Source organism: Macrotis lagotis, chromosome 7 (genome assembly GCF_037893015.1).
Source record: "Macrotis lagotis isolate mMagLag1 chromosome 7, bilby.v1.9.chrom.fasta, whole genome shotgun sequence".
Classification (NCBI taxonomy): Eukaryota; Metazoa; Chordata; class Mammalia; order Peramelemorphia; family Peramelidae; genus Macrotis; species Macrotis lagotis.
In genome coordinates this window covers 83123382-83149171 of record NC_133664.1, presented here as the reverse complement: position 1 = coordinate 83149171, position 25790 = coordinate 83123382, and the positions used below count along the sequence as shown (strand labels likewise).

The 25790-nt window shown below is 34.5% G+C and overlaps 1 protein-coding gene across 5 annotated transcripts in view; it reads right to left on the bottom strand.

Moving 5' to 3' along the window:
* The window catches only part of DIP2C (disco interacting protein 2 homolog C), a 579123-nt gene that overhangs the window by 221220 nt on the left and 332113 nt on the right, over window positions 1-25790 (bottom strand). For all 5 annotated transcript variants that reach the window (XM_074193228.1, XM_074193229.1, XM_074193230.1 and 2 more), the window contains 2 exons: window positions 24237-24347; window positions 2263-2388 (listed from right to left, as the gene is read on the bottom strand). In XM_074193228.1, coding sequence (XP_074049329.1) covers window positions 2263-2388; window positions 24237-24347 — 237 coding nt within the window. The remainder of the gene's footprint in view (window positions 1-2262; window positions 2389-24236; window positions 24348-25790) is intronic.

The window sequence follows — 25790 nt, the reverse complement described above, 5'->3', positions numbered from 1 at the left end:
CCTGACATTGCCTCCCTGTTGTCATGGTTTTCTTCGAGAATTTGAAGGATAAACAACAAATAAATATTAAATTCTATTTGCAGCTTTTAACAAATTTTTGTAGGGCAATCTGACCCAGAAGAGTCAAAAGGTTGCACACCTATGCTCTACATGAATAAATGGTATTATATAGCTGTTCTAGAGTATTTTATTCATATTTCCTTATTCAATTAAAAAAATGAAGTACCAACTCCAGGTCAGGTCCTGTGCTAGGTTTGGGACATGCAAAGAATGTTCTCAAAAAAAGCTAACATCCCCAACAGCTCCTACTACCATACTTTGTACACTTAGTTCATTCTCAATAGCCAGTTGATTCTAATTCTGCCAGTAGAGCAAAAAAAAAAAATATAAACCCTCAGGTGAGTTTAGTTCCATCTAGGATTCTAAAAGACAGGCACAAAGTGAGATATATCATTTTAAATGATAATTAGTTATCCCTAGTTTACATCTCCTTTAGACCCACAGCTATAAATGACAAATATTTTGCCACATGTGACAGGCATGAGTGAGTCACCTGGAGAACAAGGAATTGAAAAAATGCGGAAAACTATCTACTATTTAGTGGAACATCAATGTCCACACTGGTAATGATTAATGAGGCACTAAAAAAACAGATGGGATACAATTATAAGCAATGGGATTCCATTTCTTTTATTGTAAGTTATAAAGGAAATAGGCATTATTAATTTTGCTAATGATGATTATAACATCCATGTAGCTTAGGACGGATGTCCATTAAAAAAACCCAAACATAAACCATAGTCCCCATAAATTGTTTTTATATGCTAAGCCAACCTAAGGCAGAGTTAAAGAAACCCTTCCCCAAGGAGACAAATGGTAACTCAGAGCAAGCTGAGCAATGACAGCTCTGGGTTGATAATCTCCAGAAAGGGAGAGAGAAGTCCAGAAGCCATTCATTTCAGGCAGAAGCTCACAAGTTAGGTTTATTCTGTAGTGAGCAAAGTTCTAAAGGTCACCAAGATCCCAGGAAAGAAAATAATGCAAACAAATGGAGGCTGGATCATGCCTTAGCAGATGTGGTTATAAAATGCTCAGAGCATCTTGAGCACAAAAGAGAGCACTCAATAACATTTTTGAAGAAGCATGATGTTGATCATGACATGTATGGTTTTTCAAAGCCTTCCTATGTGCAATCACCACCATGACTCCTGCGTGACTGCCAGATGACAAGAAGAAATGTTTGTTGGTTTGAATTGGTTTGGATGGATGACAATTTGCAAAATTATTCATGCAGAGAGCATGAAAATGCTATGCATATAATCAAATGCAAATGTTGCAGCTGAAATAAGGTTCTTACCAATGAGCCTGTACGCATCTCAAAGATAGCTAAAAATGCAAGGATTTTACCTTCTGTGTTTGTTTTTTATGCATGTGCATGCACATATGTACATTGTACATACATGATACATTTCTTTAGGAAATGTAGATAACAGTATGAAAATGAATAAATACGGGGCAGTCAAGTAAAGCAACTACATATTGTTTCTTACATTTTGTTGCTTTTTGTTTCCCAACAAAAAAAACTTTAGAGGAAAGGTCCATGTCTTCAAAATTTGCTTTGGTAATAAATTATTTCTTATTTTTTCCAGTTGCAATCTGTTTTACTTGCAAGATATTTTTGTCATCTAACAATTGAGGCAACAACAATAATGACAAGTTTTCTTAGAATTATAAATTTTGGAATAACATGCAAAATAAATTTCATTATAAAATTATCTTAATTAAAATTCACCACGTTAGAAGAATAAGTTTATAAATAGGTAAAAGAATATTTTCTACTTAAATACATAAAAGACAAAGATAAATAATAGAAAATCAGGTTGTTAAAACAAAGGATCATTTAAAGACTCACCTATAAACCATGATTACAGATGGTTTGTAAATATTCAATATAATGAGCTCTTTGCCTTATTTTTTAAGAATATAAGTTCAGAAATTTGGAGTTGGATGAGGGCAGGTAAAGTTATACAAATGAACACAACCTTGGTTTTCACAAAGACTCAGAGCTAAACTATAAAATATGGAAGATGGAGTTCAGAACTCAATTAACAACTACTTGACTTTGGTTTGAATGTCATGCTGCTATTTCATGGTTTTTGTAGCTCCTTATTATTCCTCCATCAATTAAAAAAAAGAGGAGGATCCTTTATTCTCTTACCCATATTCCAGGCAGATCTGTCTCCATAAGCTAGATTCACTTACCTGGAGGTGTGTAGGCATCCATTGAGGTCTGTACAACCAGAGAACGCCGTTTGGAAGGCATTGGTACTGCCATTTTCCTTTCTTTGTGTTTAGCCAAGGCCGCTTGGACAGCTTCTGTATGCACATCTAGAATAATATAAGATATTTGATTAGTGTATTATACAGCCTGTGAATTCTATAGACTCCTGGCTTTGTCCTCTTTTTTCTTGGACCCTTTCACTGCTTCATTGCCCATTCACTTTAGCATCAAAAGATGAGTAGGGAAGAAAAAAGGAGAGCAAAGCTTACTCCAGGTATTTTTGTTATTTACGGGAAGATCCATTAAAAAGTAGACAAAATTTTTTCATTTTGATTCATCTAGAGATTTAATTTACCCAAGCTACTTTGAATTATTCTTGCTAATAAAGAGATTATTATATTTGTAAATTTCTGAATATTGCCTTTATTTGAATAAATAAATCTTCCTCTTGAATTCTCTCCCCATAGATCTCATTTTTATAGGCCTGTGTGTCAATTTATTTTCTTAACATTGTGACAGACAGCAAGGTGGTACATAGAAAAGAACTCTGGTTCTATAGTCAGAAAGCCCTAAGTGCAAATCTGACTTTAGTCACTTAACAGATGTGTGACTTCTCTTTTCCTCAGTTTCTTCAAACTGTAAAATGGAGAGAATAGCAGCCCATACCTCAGAAAAATGTTATGAGGACTAAATTAGATGATACTTATAAATCATTTAACATACTATTTGGAATATAAAAGGTGATATAAATACTAATTCTCTCCTCTTCACCCTGGTGAGTTTTCCATTACATTTTTTGGGCTATATGGTATAGTGAATAAGTCAATATTTCTTTTTCTTTCTTTCTTTCTTTCTTTCTTTCTTTCTTTCTTTCTTTTTCTCTTTCTTTCTTTCTTTCTACCTTAGTCTATAGAATAAACTATTTTAGCTTCCAATAATCTCCAGTTCCATTCAATTCAATACACATTCATTAAGTGCAGAGAAGTGTTAAAAAGACAGGTCCCTGCCCTCATAGAGCAGTCAGTCTAGTAATGAAAGCTTTATCATAGCTATGATACACAAAAGAGAACACAATAAATACAGAACAAGAGAGATACTGACAAAGAGAGTAATATCTATATCTATATCTATATCTATATCTATATCTATATCTATATCTATATCTATATATATATATATATATATCTCCAGGTCCAAAGGGGGATAGAGTGGAGAGGCAATAAGACAAGATACAATCCTTATTCTTAAGAAGCTTATAGTATAGTAAGGATGAAACATATATACAAATAAATAAAATAAAAGTTCAAAATTATTAACTATAGAATAGAGGTCAGTGACTGGAAAACTCAAAGAAAAAAAAGATTATATCTGACTGACTATTTTCTTCATGAAGGAAGTAGTACATAAATTGGTATATGAAGAATGTCAATGTGCAGGAGTGAGAATGGGCAAGAGTTTCTCTGCTTTGTTGATATTCTCCCCAGAATGGGCACAAGGAACAAATTGCACAAAGTCACAACAAAAGAAAGCAGAGTGGTTGAACAGAATAATAGGTAGTCTGGGCATACTTTTGGCTGAAGCATAAAATGTGTAAAAGGCAACACCAAAAAATGTGGTTTGAAAAGGGAGGCTGGAACACTGCCAGGGAGGGTTTTAGACATTAAAGTGAATAGTCTATACTGTATTCATCAGACAAAGAGCTACATTGAAGGTTTTGCAGCAGAAGGGTAATATATTCAAGTCTGTGTATGAGAGAGATTAATTTAGGTATTTTGTAAAGTGTGGAGTAGAAAAGGAAGATGCAACAAGAGGTAATTAGGAACCAAACTATGGTGGCAAAAATGGAAGGAGAAAGAAAGGAAAGTGCATAAGAGACACTCTGAAGCAAAAGGACTGATCTTGGCAGTTCCTAGCATAAGACTATTCAATAGGAGATGTTCAATAAATTCAGTAACAAAAAGCATTTACAAACAAACTACTAGTGAAGCAGTGTGCTATCTTATACAATCTTCCTAAGTCATTTCAACAAACAGAGGCCCATTTGATCACTCTACCCTTAGAGAAGCTTCATCAATGAGGAGGCAGATTAACTTTCTCTTTTGCATATTTCCTTTCAAATGAAAACCAGGTAAAAAGCATTCTAAATCTAGATCCTGAAATTATTAGGGTAGCTTTTCTAATTAGCCTTGTTAATGCAAATTAACGATGAATTAATGACAACTGCTTGGAGAAAAATAATCTGTGAACTGTTATTAAAAAGTGAGAATGCAACTAGATTTATGACAAAGAAAATACTTCAAATTTCTTTTATCTTGCTTTGCAAGAAAGAAATTACTTAAAATGATTGAAGGCCTGAAGCATGAACCTAAGGGCTGAAGTCCTTATAGCACTTCATTTATATGTGTGTTGCAACTGTACCACTTGAAGCAGTTGATGTAATTGCAGGGGCTACATGCTGACTTTCATTATGTCCATGCGTTTCAGATATTTTTAGCACTAATTTTTTCAATTTAGAGTTAGACATATTCTAATGAATGTTCAAACATTCAATTGTTCCAGCTTCTTTACTTTTAACTAGGCACAACTCATCCCAACTTTCCTACCATTCCCCCCACCCCGCTTGCATGATTAGAAGATGATGGAATCATATCACATCATATCACAACTACATAGTTTATTGATCTAATGAAATTGTATGGTATCAACATGCTACAAAATGAAGACAATGAATCCAGAAGGTGAAGGAAATGGGGGAGGATAATGTGAATAGGGGATGAACATTTTGGTACTTTGTCCAAATACCCTAACTGTAAAAAGTTACACAAAGTCCCCTTATATATTATTTTCCTGCCTTTGACAAATCATTTTTCATGAAGTTCCTGAGAATTGGGTATATTCAGGCATTTACAGTGGAAAGAATATGGTCAACCAGGTGGTCCATGACTGAGGGGCAGAGTAGCCATTATGAATTTCTGTGAATATATATTTTTTCAATTGGAAATCTTGAGAACAGTTTCCTTAGGGTGAAATTGTGGTATGTCTAACAGAGCAAAATTGGTCATAGGAAAGTCTAAAGTGTGTGGGAATAGGAACCCAGAACTGTAACAGAATGAAAACTTGAGTCTTATTTGTATCAATTTCCATGACAATTAAAATACTCCATGTTTTATTTAGTTTCTCTTTCTTTTGTTCCAAGAACACATGGCAACAGAAAGAAAAATCCATTTGAATGCAGAACACTCCTTACAGATTGTAGAGAATTGCCCTACAATTTAGTCTTTTTATGTTTTATTATCATATACAAAGAGATTAAAACTGGCCCAGTTTGATGCAAGCTGATTTTGAAGGACTACCCCTTTCCCCAGTATATCAGTTTTTAATTGATGTATATATAATGATATTGATAAGAAAAGTTAAACCTAAATATCATAAATAGACTGAATTTCTTTTCTTCTTTTCTTTCTTTGTTTCTGTGCTCATTTCTTTCTTTCTTTCATAGAGTTCCCTATGCTGTATGTACTGCCTCCACCCTGACCCAGTCATGTGTTACTGGCAGCAAAAGCAATATAACGCATCCCATACACATGTGAGCAACCACAAACACTCAGCTCTTAGATTGTTCACTTTTGCCTCTGACTCATGCTACAGAATCCCCAAATCAAATCAGCCTTGCTAAAAACTATGAAAACAAACTGTTGTAATCATTTTGGGATTGGGGAGGTGGGTGAAAAGATATTTAGATGACTGGTCTTGAACTAGTGAAATCATTATACTTCTAAATTCTTTACATTTGGTATTTGAACTTCAGATATAAAGGTTTGACAAAAAGTTTCTTTTAAGCGAATCAATGGCAAAAACATTAACAAAATGCAGTAAAATCTCAGTCTGGAGATTCCATGCAGTAGCATCTAGTGCCTTAGTTCACTCAGCTACAGAGCAGCATAGCCACAGTTCAAATATAAAGTTTTTCTGACTCCAAACCTCAAGTTTTCCTTAATGTATGCCCTAGTTCCTCTGGGAGTTCATCTGTCTTCCTTGACTAACTAGTTAAAAGACTACTTTACAGGCAAATCATCTCACAGGGGTCAGAAGAAGCAGTTCAAGGACTCTCTCAAGGTCTCTCTGAAGAACTTTAATGTCAGTTTGGGACATGGGAGATGCTGGAATAGACTACCTAGCATAACATCCCCAAATCAAAGAAAATACTATGTTTTCTGAGCAAAGCAGAATTGCAGCAGCACAACAGAAACATGAGATGTGCAAATCTAGAGACAGCTTTATCCTAAGTGTTCAAATGAACCATTTGTGGTAGAGACTTCTGAGCTTATACTGGACTAATCAGTTACATTAAAAAACCCAACTGTTTCCTGATCCCAACATCATTATGTCATTGGTCCTCCTTGAGGGTGAAGGGTGAACAATAACACTCCCTATCCTGCTCTATCATGGTCATACCTTAGATCTTTGAGATTCCCAAGTTGAAATTCAGTTTATAGACCTCAGCATACTCACTTTCCACCTTTGCTACAGCTAGATCCTAATAAGTATGATGAATGAAGCTAGGTCTGGAAATCTTAGGTAGAATAAAGTATGAAGGAGCAGGTCAGTGGTAGCAGGTAGACGATGTAATGCTATGAGTAGATGGGTGGCATGTGAAGCTCAAGTATATTTGGATATTTAGAGTCAACCAGTACATACAGTGGGCCAGCTTCCTCATCAAGCACTACCAATAACCTGGATAGGGCCCTGGAGCCAGAAAGTCAAAGAAAATTAGTTGAACTCTCACAGGAACTGGGGCATACATTAAGGAAGACTTAAGAATTGGAATTAGAAAAGCTTTATATTGGAACTCTGGCTATGCTGCTCACCAATTGAGTGAACTAAGGCATTAGGTCTTTCCCAATTTGGGTCTGAGTTTCTTCATCTGTAAAAAAAGGATTTGACTAGATGGTCTTTAAAACTCTTTTAATTTTTATATCCTAAATATCCTTGAAAAAGTTGTCCATACCTGAAATGGACAATAAATACCACTCTGGTTAATCATTAGTAACAATCATTGAACAAGAATTAAGAGAAAAAAATGATCTCCATATATATAGTTGAGGGAGGTTAATCTTAATTCTAGTACAGAATAAAGACAAAAACTAAAGTTCAAGGGAAGCATAACTTCCTTGATCTTATGGCAAGTCTCATAGTCTAAAGTGTGGCTGTCTTTTGTGTCACCTGTGTTGACATTCCCATATAAGGGCATTTGTCCTTTGAGTTAAGGCATTAAGTTTCCAGGGTCCTGAAAATGTAAATACTTAGGAAACAGCTTGGCATAGTAGATAAGATTGCTCAGCTTGGAGTCTGAGAGATCTAAATTCAAATTCTTCCTCTGATAGTTACTAACTGTGTGACTTAGTGAAAACAATTTAACTTCTATGTATTTCAAGTCATTCCCCAGATCTCACTAAGTCACAGATAAAATGGGATTTGTATTAGCAGAAGGAATCCCCACAGACTTAAACAAAGATCCTTCTGCAGTAGATTGATTCTACATTTCATTAAAATCTCTGGGATGCTAAAACATTAGGTTATTAGCATTCATTCATAATTACTACTCTATACAAATCCACCAAATACCTGACTGACCATTTTCTTATTAAGGTTTCCTTTTTGTTTAAACAGTCAAAACACTGTCTCATTCTGGAATTATCATTTGCCATTGGGCAACTCATCAGTCAGTACTCATGCTTGGACTATCAACTCTTCATGCAAAAAACATAGTCAAGTCCAATGACTCTTCCTGATCTCAAGAATTCTTCATTTGTTAGGCATTTTGTCAGGTAATGGGGAAAACAAAACATCTCACTTTCCCCTAGGTGATAATGGGCTTTTCTGCTCTTCACCTTGGATGTGTCTGTTCTTTGAATAGTTGTGTCCCACAGAACACATCATTACTAACTACTATGGATATAATGGAGACTGACCAAGCTTGGTTCATTCTCTATCCATACTGTTTTCTTGCTAAAGAATTTGTCTAAGATAAATAAACTTACACACCTCCTTAATATCCAATCTGTCTAATGTACTCTCCCTTATTTATATCTACTTTGTTTTTCCTGGGTTCAATTCCAAACTAACCAGTTCAGATTCCTTCTGTAGTAGTTCAAGATTTTTCTTTGCATTTTGGGATATTGTTTACACAAAAAATATAATTATGGAAAAGATCAAAGAAGGGAGGGGGGCATGTTCACAGTTCCAGTACCATTCTCCTTATATGTTTTATTTGAGACTAGTAATGAGTTTTATATGGTTTCATTTAACCTAAGCAATAGTTATGGGTAGGAGCTTCTATTGACAGAAGTCTGACTAAATAATTGACCTTGAATAGATGAAGTCAGATTGAGCTGGATATTGCTGTTAAGTTGTTTTTCATTCATGTTTGACTGTTCATGACTCCATTAGGGGTTTTCAAGGCAAAGGTACTTGAGTTTCTCATTTCCTTCTCCAGCTCATTTTACAGAAAATGAGGTGAACAGGATCAAGCTTTGCCCAGGTCACACAGTTAGTAAGTAACTTAGAGCAGATTTGAATTCAGGAAGATGAGAATTAGTGCTCTATCCATTCTATTCACGGCACCACCTAGCTTCCCCTTGAGCTGGTTGCCCCTTCCCTTTTTACTTTCATGTCATGTGGGATTTTGGACCACACACACATATTTCATTGTTCTCTTTTGTTTTATTTTTTAATTTTGTGGTTTTTAAGAGTTGAATATTACCCAAAGGAAAGGTGCAAAAGATTATGTCTATTAATGAACTTACTTTGGGGCCTATAAGAAATATGCAAAAGCTCTTGGAGTAACCAAATCTCTCTCTCTCTCTCTCTCTCACACACACACACACACACACTCTCTCTCTCTCTCTCTCTCTCTCTCTCTCACTCACACTCACACACACACACACACAGATTTTATTTGAGGGGTAGGTGGGTATTCAATGAAGAAAATATGCTTGTCATGGGCAAACCAATCCAAAGACTAGAATACTGAAGTTTGGAAAAAGGTCATTTTTCTTGATGGAGCTCACTTTTTCATTTAAGACTCTGCCAAAACTAATGTTTTTAGAATTCTGAACTTACTTATAAAATCAGATGAACTTATAAGATCTGAGTATTTTTATCAGACTATAAAACATCCACCCTAAAAAATGTTTTGAGTCCCCTTTCTTCCAATGGGCCTGAAAGTTTTTCTCTACAATGATAAATTCTGGTAAATATAATTGAAATACTGAACAGTAGAATTATTCTGAAGTTACAGAAATTCCCAAATGGAGATGGGATATTGCACCAGCCTTGCACTATGCCACAAAACACAGAAGTTTAATAAATTTATCCAAGAAATAAAGAAGAGCAAGCTTCAATGGATTGTGACTTTGACTTACTTAAATTGTAGCAAAAACCTACATAGGCTAGACCTGGAAAATGTCCAAAAGTGTATTTAATACTTAGAGTGAATTTGTGAAAACAATAAGTGCAAAAATAAGAATACTTTTGAACTCAGTTACAAATAATAAAAACAAAGTACTATCACCAAAGGAGGGCCTATTACATGGTTTTTATTTTTAGGTGGTTTTTTTTTTTTTGTTTTTTTTTTTGCAAGGCAATGGGGTTGTGGCTTGTCCAAGGCCACACAGTTAGGTAATTATGAAGTGTCTGAGGCCAGATTTGAACTCAGGTACTCCTGACTCTAGGGCTGGTGCTCTATCCACTGCACCACTAAGCCACCCCCTATTACATATTAAAAGTGTTTTTTTATATAAAAATACATAATGCTAAAAATGGAATATTTATTATGTATCAAGAAATTTATCTTGCTTTTTTTTTTTTTAGGTTTTTTCTTTGCAAGGCAAATGGGGTTAAGTGGCTTGCCCAAGGCCACACAGCTAGGTAATTATTAAGTGTCTGAGACCGGATTTGAACCCAGGTACTCCTGACTCCAAGGATCTTGCTTTTTTCCAATTAATTTGCATATAACTATGCCACCTTAAACAATATGGCATGAACTAATAATCATTTATAAGGGAAAAAAGATCAATTCTACACAAATGAATTTACTTATTCAGTGCCATTTTCATCAAACTACCAAGAAATTACTTTATAGAGCAGGAAAAAATAATAACAAAATTCATCTGAAAGACCAAAGATCAAGAATATCAAAGGAATTAATGAAAAAAATACAAAGGGTGCTAGCTTGACTATACCAGATCTAAAACTATATTATAAAACAGTAATCATCAGAACTATTTGGTACTGGCTAAGAAAGAGAGGGGTGGATCGGGGAATAGATTAGGTACATAAGACACCATAATAAATGACTTTAGTAATCTACTTTTTGATAAATTCAAAGATGTTAGCATTGGTATAAGAACTCACTTTTTGATTTTAAAAAAGCTGGAAAAACTGGAAAATAGAATGGTAGAAACTAGGCATAGACCAACATCTCACATCCTATACCAAGATAAGGTCAAAATGGGTACATAATTTAGACCTAAAAGGTGATATCATAAGCAAATTAGGAGAGCAGAGAATAGTTTACCTATCAGATCTATGAGGAAGGAAAAAATTTATGACAGAACAAGAGATAGAAAATATTATTAAATAGAAAATGAATAATTTTGATTACATTGAATTAAAAAGTTTTGCGCAAACACAATCAATATACACAACAAAGATTAGAAGAAAAGCAAAAAGATGGAAATAATGTTTATAGTCTTATTTCTAAAAAGGGTTCATTTCTCAAATAGATAACTGAGTCAAATTTGTAAGGATAAAAGTTATTCCCCAGTTGATACGTGGTCAAAGCATATGTACAGGCATTTTTCAGATGAAATTGAAGGTATCCACAGTCATATGCAACAATTTTTTAAAGCACTATTGATTAGAGAAAACACAAATTGAAACAACTCTGAGGTACCATCTCACACCTATCAGATTGATTAATATAAAAATATAATTTAATAATAATATAATAAAAGGAAAATGATAAATGTTGAAGAAGATATGGAAAAAGAGGTACACCAATGCATTACTGGTGGAGTTGTGAATTGATCCAACTGTTTTAAAGAACAATTTGAAACTAGACACAAAGGGCAATCAAACTGTGGATATCAATCAATCAATCCAGTATTACCGCTACTGGGTAGTTGTAGTACCACTAAGATATCATTTAAAAAAAAAAAGAACCCACATATACAAAAATATTTAAAGCAGTTCTTTTGTGGAATCAAATAATTGAAAATTGAGGAAGTATCCATTAATTAGGGAACAACTGAACTTGAGGCATATGAATATGATGGAATAGTATTATACTATAAGAAATGATGAGCAGGCAAATTTCAGAAAAAACCTGGAAAGACGTACATGAACTGATATGAGTGAAATAAGCAGAGCCATAAGAACATAGTCCACAGTTACAACAATAATGTGTAATGATCAAATACAATAGATGTGGCTTTTCTCAGCAATACAACAATACAATGATCCAGGATAATTTCAAAAGATTCATGGAAAATGCCATCTACATTTAGAAAAAGAACTATGGAGTCTGAATGCAGATCAAAGCATGCATATTCTTTTCATTTTGAGGAGGATTTTACTTTTTGATTTTTTTTTTTTGGTGACTTTTCCCTTTCATTCTCTGCTTCTTTTATCACAATTTGACTAATGTGGAAATATGTTTAACATGGCTATCAAATCATTTTCTGTCTTGAGGGCTTACTGGGAGGAAGAAAAAATTTGAAACAAAATTTTATTTTAAAATCAATGTTGAGGGGGCAGCTAAGTGGTATAGAGGAAAGAGTACTGGTCCTAGAGTCAGAAGGACCTGAGTTTAGATCCAGCCCCAAATACTTGCTATTTTCAAGCTATGTGATCTTGGGTAAGTCACTTAACCCTCACAAAAAGTCTCACAAAAAATTAATGCTGAAAACTCTCTTTAAATGTAATTGGAAAAAATAAAATACTATTTCCAATACATAAATAAAAATGTTAGAGAGAAGGAAAAAGGGGGGTACTGTTGACACTTTAAAGAAAATTTAACTTGCCAGAGCTGAGCAAGATAAATTTTGACTTGTGGTAAAGAGAGATGCAGAAGAGCCAAGGTAAATATATCTGTTTAAGGTCATAGGATCACGGGATTACAGATTCAGATGTAGAAAAGGCCTTTAGGGAATGACAAGTCAAACCTCTTCATTTCTCTTTCCTTCCTTACTTTCTTCTTTCCTTCCTACTTCTTTTTCCTTTTTAGCAAACAGATGAGAAGTCATGGGTGATGTACAATTTTAGTCATGGTTACAATAATACAAGGCAGGGTCATTTGGGAACATTGCTTCAATCTGGGAATCTAGTCTGACACCCTCCATTAAAGTCCTATAGTGATGTTTATATTGATTATGTTATAGAGACGTTCCTAATTTTTTTTTTGAAACTGTGTTTGGTAGGCCTAAACAAAAATAAAATTTACATAGCACTTTCTTTACAGTTACCATATAATGCAGGTAGTATAAATATCATTATCCACAGGAAACTTAGGCCCAGAGAAAGATAAATTGTCCCTAGGCACTCCACTAGTGTCAAAGATGCGAGTCCCAAATTTTTGATGCCCAAACCAAAGTTTTCCACTATATGAAGTAGCCTTCTTTATGATATTGAAAACTTGGAGAAGGGTTAGGATGAGTTAGAATCAAACACAGTTTTTTCCCTATTTTATAGTTCTACTAATGACCCATATTACTTAGGGTGAACCACAGACTAAATCATTTAAAAATATTTATTAAAATAGATTACAAATGAAATCTCAAGTTGCTTTAAAGAAATCATGCCATGCAATCTATGGAGGCAGGGATTTCACAAAACTAATGAAAGGAAATGAGTTGCTTTACAAATCTGAAATTAATTAAAGCACTTGATAAGTGTCTCACAAAAACCTTCATTATAAATGTTCTGTGTATACTTTTGTATAAGTCATACACATGGGAAGCTATAAATGAGTAATAATAAAAACTAGAAACCTGTTCATTTATGTATAAATATAGAAGTTATCCAATATGTATTTTAAAAAAGATCTTTCACAGAGCATGTAAAACATTAATGAGATCTGCCAATATCACTAATGTGGGCATGTACTATGAATAGCTTTGAAGGATGAAATAAAAGAAAATTATAGTCTTAAAACTACAGACAGGGAACAGCAGAGAAACCAAATATATGCTCCTCAAAATCATTGCAAAATTGCCTTCCTGATGGCCTTAAGAGAAAAGGCATAGTCATTTTTCTAATTTCTATGGGAATTGAAGAAGATATGGTACCTCAAAACATTCCAGACTGAATATGAAAAGACAAGGAAATTCCAGTTTCTGTCAAGTTACAAACTGTGCTTAGAATAAATGTTCTCAATTTGGTCTGCCTGGATGCCATGAGATATTAATAAATGGGAGAAGAAAAGCCTAATACGTAAATCAAGGGACTGTTTTATCAGTTAAATATTACTTGTATATATCAAGTATCTTTAATATAGTCATGGGTATCCTGTTTTCATCAATGATGGTGACAATTTATAACTTAGAGAACAAGTGTTTATTCCAAGTTTCTATGACCAGAAAATTTACCATCCTATGGTTAGCCTGATAATTGGGCTCTCTCAACTTGACCACTGGGACAAAAAAACATATTGACATTCTATCATAGGGTTCACAGTTGAGGCCTTTCAATGTTTTTCAGGACCAACTGAGGCATCTCATCCTAAGGCATAGCCTTAGGAACCCAAAATTTCAGAGAAGAACTTTGACAAGGGATCAAGAAATATAAAGGAAATTAAATAAAATGCAGTCAAGGAATATAGAGAAATATAATAAGAGAACATTTTTAAAAAGGCACATATAAAGGATTAACTAATTCAAGTAGTATGGCAAAGAACATTCAACTTTCTTTATTGGAAAATGTTAACTCAGTGAGCTAGAACACCATGCTACTGAGGGCAAGTTAAAGGTTCCATTCCCCAAGTGAGTCAGTTGGCTTCACTGTCTTTAATATTCGCAGCAGGGAAACCAAATATATCCTCCTCACTGGCCAGTTGGTTCATAAATACTTTCTGCTTATATGTAGGAATGACTGTTAGGAACAATGGGTGGTTCACATGCATTTCAATTACTAAAAAACAGAGACCAAGCCACTTTAAAATACATGGGTGGTGGAATAATAACATCACCATAATTGATAAAGGGAAGAAAATTATTGGAAAGGGACAATATAACAGAAAGGAAAACATAATCATGATGCAGAGAACTTTGAGTCCCCCGAAACACAGTTTAAAAACCAGATGATGAAAGCAACCAAAAAATGGCACAGAGAAAAATGTAGCAATAACTATGAACAAAAGACTTCTCAAAAAGCAGTTTGACATCAGGATATATTCTGCCCTTTGACGGTAGTAGTTGGGTTAGGTTATAAAAAGTGTTGGGTTGTGTGTGTGTGTGTGTGTGTGTGTGTGTGTGTGACAGAGACAGACACACACACACACACACACAAAGACACACCCACAGATGAAGAAGCAGAGGGCAAGGAGACATAAATAATATTCATGCATATTACAACATATTTCTCTATGTCAAGACCTTGGAGATCTTGTATTTAAATGAATTCACATCTATGCCACAATTTCTTAATAGCAAAACAGGAAAGGCAGGCAAAAATGGTGAGTTGGAATACAGAAATGCTAAACAATCAATGAATTTGAAGAGAGAAAAATCAGAGTTACAGATATGGGTATAAGTTTTGTAATGTCTAAATCGACAGAAAAGGAGGAGAGGCAAGAAGAAGGGAAGGAAGTAAACAAGAAGTGAGGACAGATGAAGAGCGGGGAAGAGAAGTAATCACCCCATATACAGGAGACCCAGAGCTGCTATTGCATATTTCTAGTTTTGTTATAGTTTCTCCTTTCACTTATTGTTCCATAGGCAACTTAAAAAACCTTCCAAATACTGTGCTTACTAAAATTTTCTAGCATAAGGAGGTAAAAAAGATGAAACTCTAGGCATCTTATTCTAGGTGGAAGGAAGATTTCTTTGTCCTTAAGAGTCTAAATACTCCCAAACACACTGCTCAGTCCATCTACAAATATAGCATTATAATTATAACATACCCTTTATTTCTAAACAATTCTTTTATTAATAAAAAAATTCTCTCTCGGAATAAAACTTTTGACTCAAAGGCATTTGCAATAACTCGTTTAGTTTGTCTTTATCCTCATCATTACCCAGACCTTTGGGGGTTCCCCCTTCCCACTGTTCTATCTTCAAACTCCCAGTAATGCATGTTTTCATGCAATTAAGAGATGACACCAAAAGTTTTCTCAAATTTCTTCCACTGAAATAAAATGTTTTGTTTAATGGAAGAGAAGTTACGATTATTTATTCATGATAAGCAGGTTTTTAATTAGACCATGTTTAGGATTTTTTTTTTTTTAGTTACAGCCATTATGTCTGAGGGAAAACTTTAACAAATGAGAATGTGACCATTGATAGGGAATCCATTGGCTAGAAGGCTAAGAATCATGGCATATGAGAATTACATGAAGGAACTGAGCATGTTTAGTCTGGTGAAAAGAAGACTTATGTGCATCATAACATTATCTGAATTGTTAAAGGATTGTTGATGAATAAGAGGGATTAGATTTTTACTGCCTAGCCCTGGTGGGAAGAATAGGAGAAAAGTATGGAAATCTTAGGAGCAGTTTTTAAAATAATATAATGGAAAACATATGGAAAGACTCTCTGAAAATTACAGAGAATTGCCTCTAAAGATGGGGGTTGATTATCACTGGCAGTATTAAAGAAGTCAGATGTTCATTGATAGGAAACCTGTTCAGTTAAGATGACAAAAAGAAAAGCTCCATATACTCCAAAATTTTCATAGTAACACTTTTTCCAGTAGCAAAGAACTGGAAACAAAGCAGATGCCCATCAAATGGAAACTGGCTAAACATATGATACCTGAATGTATTAGAATAATATCTGTTGTAAGAAATTAAAAATATATTTATTATCTTTATAATAGAAAGACTTAGATACACAAGAGCAAAATAAAGTAGAATCAAGAAACCATACAGACAAGTACAATAATGCAAACATTAAAAAAATACTAGAAAACAATAGAAAATGAATAGCAAAATATTACAAAGAACAAAATTCATCCCAAAGAAGAAATCTGGGAAGACATTTCTCCCTATTTATTTTCAGAGGTGGGACATGGGGTATATTACATTTTATCAATTTTTTTCAATGTATTGATGGATTTTGAGGATTTCCAACCCACTTCCCACATTCTTATTCTTTTCAAAATTCTTTGTCCTAAGGGAGATCTTTTAGGAGTGAAAAGCAGAAGAATATAGTGGTAATATTAGGCAATGTAAAAGCAAAAGGAAATTATAAAATTTTATTTTTTTAAAGTAGTTATTGACCTGTGAGGTTACAGTTCTGAATTTCTGAAATATGTTTCCAGGATAACAAGCAAATCCTCCAATCTCACCCAGATGGTGTTTTTGAAGGAAAAATCAGGATGGTGAGGGTAAATGATCTGTCATTCTACATAAGAGCATTAGTTTAAAGAGTTTATTAAAAAGGAAGTGGCTGTTGTGGAGCTTCTGCATTGCTATAGATGCTCCCCTCAGTACATTCTAAGTAATCAATACATGGCAATGAATGAGGTATCATATTTAAAAAGAGTAAATGCTCCATTTGCGCTTAGAGATAAGTAGATTCATTATCCAGCTTGTGAGGCATTTCAATTAAGCTGCCTGGTGACATTAAGCAAAACTAAGTAAATCTCCTTGTAGCCCTGCTTCCCTTCTCTGCTACAGCAGTTTATATTTTATTCAGTTTGAGCCTTTCATTCCCGATGGCCTAAAAGCGTCCATCTACTAAGGAAAAAGAGATATTTAAAGCCAGTCTTGTGTAACAGTGAAATAAATTTAGGGATCATTACATTACAAGGAAAGAATTTAGTCCTTGTATTTGCAGACAGGCAAAGTAGCAGTAGCAGTTAAATTGCGAAGAAGTCGGAAAGTGGAGGTAAACTACTTTACAAGTCAGACATGGATAAATGAATGATAAATAATTTCTGCTTTACAACCAGCAAAAGTTCCAGACCCGTAATCTTGGAATAATATCAATCTTTCTTTCTTGTACTTCTTGCTAAGATATCCCTTCTCGATCACTCTCTGTGGATCCTCTCCTCTGGTTCCATTTTCCCCCATTTAGTGACAACTGTTGAATTCCTCCAGAGAATTCATAGGACTAGAGGATTTAGAGCAGGAAGAGAGATCTTTGTAACTACCAGGCAAAATTGCTATTTAAAAAAAGTTAATCAATTTTTTAAAAATTACTTTTCTTTCCCTCTCACCCACCACCACCATTGGGTGAAAAACTGAAAAAAAAAAAATAAAGAAGCACAGTGAGGCAAAACACACTGCAACATTGACTAGATCTAGAAGACAGGTCTCATGCATCTTGAATCTATCACTTTTCTGACAGGAGGTGAGCATAATGCTACATCATCAGGTCTTTGGAATTGAGTTGGGTCATTGTGATAGATCAGCATTCTTATGTCTTTCAAAGTTTGAAGGACATCTTTCTACGTTTAATTGAAATACTGTACCACTGTCATGAATTTAGCAGCCTTCTGAATGAACTTAGTGAATCAGACTGGACCAAGCCCTAAGGATACAATACTTTATGCCATAAAATAGAAATTTGTTGCTCTCTTTCATGCAAGTTCTCATAAGGAAGAGAGCAGTGTATTTAAGGCATGAGTGTTGCATAGGTGGTTGCTATTGTTAATGGAAGGGACTAGGAGTCTGTCTTGGAGACTGTCAGTTAGCAGTTCCAACTACTACAGTCCTTCCATGATACTCAGCTTCTCTATAAATGAAGATACAATTTCTCTTCTTTTGACCGACAGCTAACCACAGTTCCCCTAGTACTTCAATCATAAACCTGATTCTGAATTCATCCTTTTCTCAATTCTCTTAGCCAAGAATAAGATTTGAATTTTCGTTTCCGATCATGTCATTCTGGACCTCAGTTTCTTCCTCTGTACAATGAGTGGGTTGGACTCAACGTTACGTTAAATTATTCCCAGGTCTAAAATTCTGTGTCTCTGATTTTGTTAAAGTGAGATCTCATTGTAACTCAAGGAGATATGGAACATTCCTGGCATATAGCAATGTAAACTTCTCTGATTTTCTGACGCTTCAAATAACATCATGATGATGATGATCCTGTTTTCTGAACTGGAATCTGATGTGTTGTTCCAATAAAGCTGCACAGCCTACCCCTGACTTTATGATCTTTCTGACAAAATACAAAAATCACCATATATTCAGAAGCCTGGATTGTCAAACTCCCACCCAAGCTCCTCACCCTCTCATTATGTTGATATTGCAAGGACATTAAGAATGAAGCCTAGACCACATGCTCCAAGATGCACTGGCTTGGACATTTTTTATACCATGGTCACTTCCTGCAAGGTCATGCACGAGATCAGGTGACATACCCATAAACAATAAGCCAGTCTATCAAGAAGGGAGACAGATGACAAGCCAATTGATGACACCTTTCAGTGGAGTCTGCCTTTAATCTTGAAGATAGGAATGAAAGGTTAACTCTTCTCAGACTTTGTTTCTCACTATCATACTACCAATATATGGATCCTCTGCATCCATCTGGTAGGTCATCTGAAAACATGACTTTACATTATCCATTTATTGAATACCAGACTCCATATTCCTTCTTGTTTCTGTGAATAGTACATAATTTAAATTTCCTCAGAGATGCCCACCAGTTAGAGGTTAAAGGAAAGGGCTATTTCTTTTCATTCCATTTCTGTCCTCTACCATTGTAATATCTACCCATTCCACAACATACAAAACCTCAAGGAAACTATGAAGTTTAGCTAATTTTGATGCAACTATTGAAATTTTCTGTAGCTAACACAGAAATCAAGAAAGTCAACAGAAGCCTGGTGATCATGATTGTTTTTAGAGAAACTGCCTTCCCATTCCCTCATTACTTCCATTAATTAATTTTGAATAAAATTTCAATTGAAAAAGTATTTATTAATGGGTAATTGTAGGTGGCTTGAGTATGGAATGGTTTGAAAGAGTGAATCAAATAATAAATCATAGAAACAGTGACTAAGTATGGTTAAAAAATGATAAAAATGAGTTAATAGATTAAGACTTGGGGGGAAGGAAGAAGGCAGAACTAAAACATCCCACAGAGAACAATTTTTGTCTTACTCACTACAGTGACAACAGCACTGACTCCACAATCCAAGGATCTGATTTCATATTCCACCTCTGAAAGCTACTACCTGTGTGACTCTGGGCAAGTCACTTAAACATCTTGTGTCTCAGTGTTCTCAAGTTAAAGAAAAAAAGGGGGGGATTGGGCTACATCAACTCCTCTAATTCTTATGAATGATTCTAGGATCCTATGAAATCAGAGTTAAGTCAGTCATATATACATTTTCTATCTTCCAATTTGGGGAAAATAATCGAATCACTATTACCAATGCTACTTGAAAGGGCAGGTCAGTCAGCTGCTCTATGGATTCATAGAAATCCACCATGTCCATGACTCCCCAGGTGCAAAATGTCCTTCCCTGATCAATATTCCCATTTTTGTGCCATCACCTTACTAGAAAAATTCATGCCCTGAGGGCAGCAACTATTTCATGTTTGTGTTTGTATTCCCAGAGCTTAACAAAGTAAAAATGCTTAATAAATGATTTTTGTATTTGTTCTTTCATTTTAAAAAACTCATCCTTTTCTAAATAAAGTAACATAAGCAAAGAACATATATCAGCTCTCTAATAAATATATGAAAACATAAAAAAAAACCTTAGCACACACCTTGAGTCTACCATGTTGAATTTTCCATTTTTCCATTAATGAAGCAGTGGGGTCTGTTAGAATAAAGACAAGTGACATCTTGCCTTTGCCACTTGTTTGCTACATGACCTTAAGGAAAGTCACAAACATTTTGGCAAGTAAGGTTTTTCAACTCTAAATAGAGGTAATAATACTTGCACTGTCTACTTCATAGGGTTAATAAAATGATCAGGTGAGAGAATGAATATAAAGTGCCTATTAAGCAAACTCAAGTGAAACTAAACCAGAAGATACAGACACGCAAATTTTGAAAGTGTAGATTAAAATCAAACTTGCATATCTTGTATTATGTACATACCCCAAGAGAAAAGACATTATTGCATTTCAGCAAATTATTTGAGCATTTGTAGTTTTAAAATGTACTTAAACTCCCATAGGGAGGCAGTTGGTGGGAGAAGAGAGAAAGGAATATAGGATTTTTTTTAAATCTAAAAGGAAGTCCATTATTATAATTTCTTAATAACTAGGGGCATTTCCAAATTGATGAATATTCAAAAAAATGAATAGGCAGTTTTGAAAGAAAGAAATTTCAATCAATAACCATGTGAAAAAAACCAAATCATTAATAATTAGAGAAACATAAATTAAAGCAACTCTAATTTCGCAAAGTTGACAAAAATGAAAATGTCAAATGTTGGAAGGGTTTAGGGTACAATGGCATACAGGTACACTAATGTTGGAACTGTAGTGTACCATTTTATAAAGTTTGGAACTATACCCCCTCACAGTTACCAAAGGAATATCCATCATTTGCAGAATGGCTCAACAAATATGAAACATTTACATATGAAAATAATGGAATACCACACAGTGCCAATGATGAAAGTGACAATTATATAGAAACCTGGGAAACCTGTATGAAATGATACAGAGTGAAGTGCTTATTAAGAAAACTCAAGTGAAACTGAACCAGAGCTAAACACAAAATTTGAAAGGAAAATAATTTATATAATAATAACAGTATTGTGTAAAAAAAAGCATCAATTTTGAAGACATCAGAACTCTAATTAGTGCAGAGAACACCCACAATTCCCAAGGTTAGATGAAGAAGTGGGACTCAAAAAAGATATGAGATTAAAGATGAAGAACAAAATATATGTTTTTGGACACAGCCAATGTGGGAATGTGTTTTGTTCAGTTAAGTATATTTGTGTGTTTGCATATAAATGCTTGTTCATTGAAGAAAAATTATTTTAGGAAATACAAAGGTGGGGCAGCTAGGTGGCACAGTGGATAGAGCACTAGCCCTGGGGTCAGGAGTAGTTGAGTTCAAATCCTACCTCAGACATTTAATAATTTACCTAGCTGTGTAGCCTCGGGCAAGCCACTTAACCCCATTTGCCTTGCAAAAAAAAAAAAAAAGAAATACAAAGGAAAAGCCTAGTCTATGATATGAAGCTTACCTTCATGGATGTTCTCCTGAGTCACTAATATGTCAGCACGTTCTGAAGTACTTCTATTATGACAATATTCATTCATTTAAACATTGATTAAATGACCTCTATGCATGAGACTGTGTTTGGGAACTGAGAAAAAGGGAAATATAAATAAGAGAGGTTCACTGTTCTTGTGGAGTTTATAATCTAGTAAGGGAGTTATATACATACATAATGGTAATAAGAATATATTTATGATAAGAGCATAAGAGGAACACCAGACTACCAATATAAAACTTGCAAAAACTCAGAGGAAATTTTGGACATATTTGATTCACATCTCGATCAAACTGATTGTTCTCTAAAAGTAGAAAGAGCTATTAATTACTAAAGAAAACTTTAAAATGAATATAATTTAGAGTTCAGTGTAAGTACCTGATCCATAGTAGGTGCTTAATAAATGCTTGCTGTTCTGACAAGACTGTCATTTTCCATTATATGGTCAGAGATTTAGAACTGAAGAGACATGCAGGTCATTTATTCTAGACTCCTAGACTCCCACCATTCTATAGATGAAGAAAATGGGACCCTGAGCAAGTTAAGAGACTTGCCCAAAGACCCACAGCTCCTAAATAGGTATTAACTTCAAATCATTGCTTTCCCATTAATCCCTACAATATTTTCTAAGCAATAAAAATATTGTTGGGGCATATCATGAACTGGAAAAATAATCCTCCAAAGAAACAAAGGGAGGTACAGGACCAGAGGGAGAATGCCTAGCTAGTTCTCTTCTTCCAAGTTCTAGATTTAAACAGTGTGTTCTAAAAGATTAATGGAATATATTACAAGTAACTTAACCCCATTTGCCTTGCAAAAAGAAAGAATATTCTTTATCAAAATCTTACTTGGAGAAAAACATCCTACCCTTCCTCTATACTGAAAAAAGCACCCAAGCCATGTTTGCTATTTGACAACTTAACTCAGAGGATTATCTACCCTTGACAAAATTTCTGGTATATAGTGGGAGCTAAATTTATATTGTTTGATTGATTTTAAAAACCATTCCCAATTGCTCTTTTAAAACATTTGAAACCTTCAAAAAATAAAAGAAGGGTTAGAATAGACACTAGAGCTAGGGGACAGGAGTTTGGTTTAGAGAGCAGGAATTGAGATAAGACTTCATTTTCCTGGTTTTTCCTTCAAGGTCTCCCTTGGGTGACAACAAGGATGCCCCTTTCTTACTCTTCTGATAAGTAAGACTAGATGTCCAAGATGCCTGAAAGAGATATGTGAGTACACCTGGTCATAAATTTGAGTGTCATTTTTGGAAATAGTTCTACAGTCTTGGGAGGGGGGAGAGCTAGCATCCAGAAACAGTTTCTTACACATAGTCTTGGCCTTTCAGCTTTTCCAATTGTTGCCAAGATGGGAGAAATATCCGTTTATCAGGGCTCAGACCATCAAGGGGCTCACCCTTTCTTTGCCTAGGGGTTACAAAGCTCATTTGTCTTCCTTTCCTTCACTTCCAGAGGGGAAGCAGAGGCAGGCAGGATTCCAGTCAGCTAGTTACCCAAGTGGGAATTCTGGCTAATAGGGAGAAGCATTATCACCATTACTTTTGTCACCATTCCACAGTATACTCTGATCTGATTCTCAATAATCCAAGAACAAACAAAATTGCTTACAAAGAATATTCTTTAGTTGTGTGACCTTGGGCAAATCACTTAATCTTATTTACCTTGCAAAAAAAACGAATATTCTTTAACAAAATCTTACTTGGAGAAAAACACCCTACCCTTCCTCTATACTGAAAAAAGCATTTTAAAAGTTCATTTTAGATGTTGAGACAGGAAATGGAGGAAGTATCTCTCTCAAAAGGGAGTAAAATATCAACTTTTCTGCTGTGAAATTAATGGATGAAATTTGGCTGAGGCCAAGTTATGATGATAATGAAAAGAAAATGTCAAGATAAGGTGTGTTCAGAAGAAAAATGAAAGGAGGAAATTTTTTTATAGTAAGATGTATATATAGTTTTGATGTTTTCAGGACTTTTTTAGATAAAAAATAAAGTTTCCTTGGCAAACAGAAAGCGTTTTGGTTGAGAAGGAGAAGCAAAGGTATAAGAGGATATGAGTGTAGTAAGGGTAAAGAAGGTAAATATTTTAGCTAAAGAAATATAAATCATATGTAGAATTTCATTTAAAAAGGAAAAAAACCCTAAACAATTTCTTAAATTAAAAAGAAAAATTTCTTAAATTGGCATATACATAATTTTCATAAATATGAAATTTGTTCACAAAAAATAAACATTTAAGAATAGAAAATCTGTTATGGGAGAGTGGCAACATTCACCTCAAATATTCACTTGTTCCAACAACAACATGTGATGAAAAAGTTAGGATCTTTTTATCCCAAGATCTCAAAGATGACATACCATGAATTACCTTTAGGAAAATGAACTTTTGAGAAAACCACCCCACCAGCACCACCCCAATAACTGTGATTCTAATTCTTCTCTTTGTTGCATATTTAAATTTACATGATCAATCTGGTTCAAGTGGAAAGTGTCTCCTTAAACTCAGAACCTTACCTGATCGATAGCGTTCATCCCGGGACCCTGAGGACCGGCGGCGGTGGTATCTTGAGGAGGAGGAGGGGGTAACAGGAGTCCGACGTTCTTGTGGCAAGGCCTGATCCACCCCTAAATTTAATGGGAAAAGGAAAAGGCAGATAATTGTGAGAATTCACTTGAAAGAATTTTCATGGAAATTACAGTTATGCTGATTTCTATAAGAATCAATCATGTTTATTCTGTGGGCCAGTAGGCCAGCAGCAAGAAATACAGAATATTGTTCCCATCAGTCCAATAGAAGTCTGAGAAAGTGGGGGTGTGAATTGTGGCCAACAGTAGAAGAGGAGTTGGTAGACAGAGAGCTGGTTAATTTGAGCATTTTGAAGGACATACTTGTAAGGAAAATAATAAAATTAAACCTCATCTAAGGGTGGCAAAAATATTACAACAGATTATACTATTCATATATCACAAAAGAGTGTATATTTTTACTTTAGATGGTCAATAATCCTGGGTATTTGAGGAAAAATGTAAATAAAGTTTCCAAGAACAAAGGAAGCAAACTCACAATGTCAAGATAAGGAATGGAAAATACAAAATACAGAGATAAAATTATTTTCTCTTTCATAAACCAAATATGCCTATTTTTCAAGGACACATCTTTTCCAAATTAAGTTAAGTGACAAATATATTAGTTTGTAATGTATTAAAATTATGACACAACATTTAATTAGTAAGGTCTAAAATGAACCAATCAATTCATATAAATAAATCATCCCCAACCTTATTGTGGTTGGTTGATACAAAAGAGTCAGAGTGAGCTCTTCTTTTCCTGTCCCTCCACCACCTTAACTTGACATAAGTGAGAGAAAATCTTCCCTGGATCCTGATTATAGGTATAGATCTACTGGAAATTATTGTGAGATTAAGTTCCTATGTGACCATGGCCATGACATTAACTTCAAGTTAATGATTTTTATTATTATTTTTCTTCAGGTAATAGAATATCCCAGTAGATTACTAGCCGTAGAGACAAGCTTCAATAAAGTTTATAGGAAGATTTAGGAAAACTGGCACTTTTAGCATTTCATTTATTATTTTAGAAGACATAAGTTTAATCAGAGGAGGCAGATACTCATGGGGAAATCAATGATTTCATAAGTTCAAGGTATCACCCTTAAACAATGAATATTAAGGAGGATGAACCTGATAATGTGATATGCTCTGGGTTCCCTGCTTCTGAGGATTGATGGGGCAGGAGTTTTTCTAATTCATAGCACTTCATTCTAACACTGTCTGTCCCCTTTATTCCTTCTTCCTTGTGTCTTCCCTTCTTTATTCCTGCCCCTCCCTACAAAATTACCACTATCTCTAATGCATGAACTTTCACTTCTAACTGGTAAATTAGAAAATATGTGTTTGTTTCATAAAATAATTCTTGAATATAATAGCTATGTTCATGCCATGTTGAAAAAATACTAGAGAGAGGTCAGGGTGAAGCCACAGAGAATGATATTTCCTTCAGTATTTGAGGTTTTCTCTACCACAAATCTGTAAATGAGTCAGAGTTGC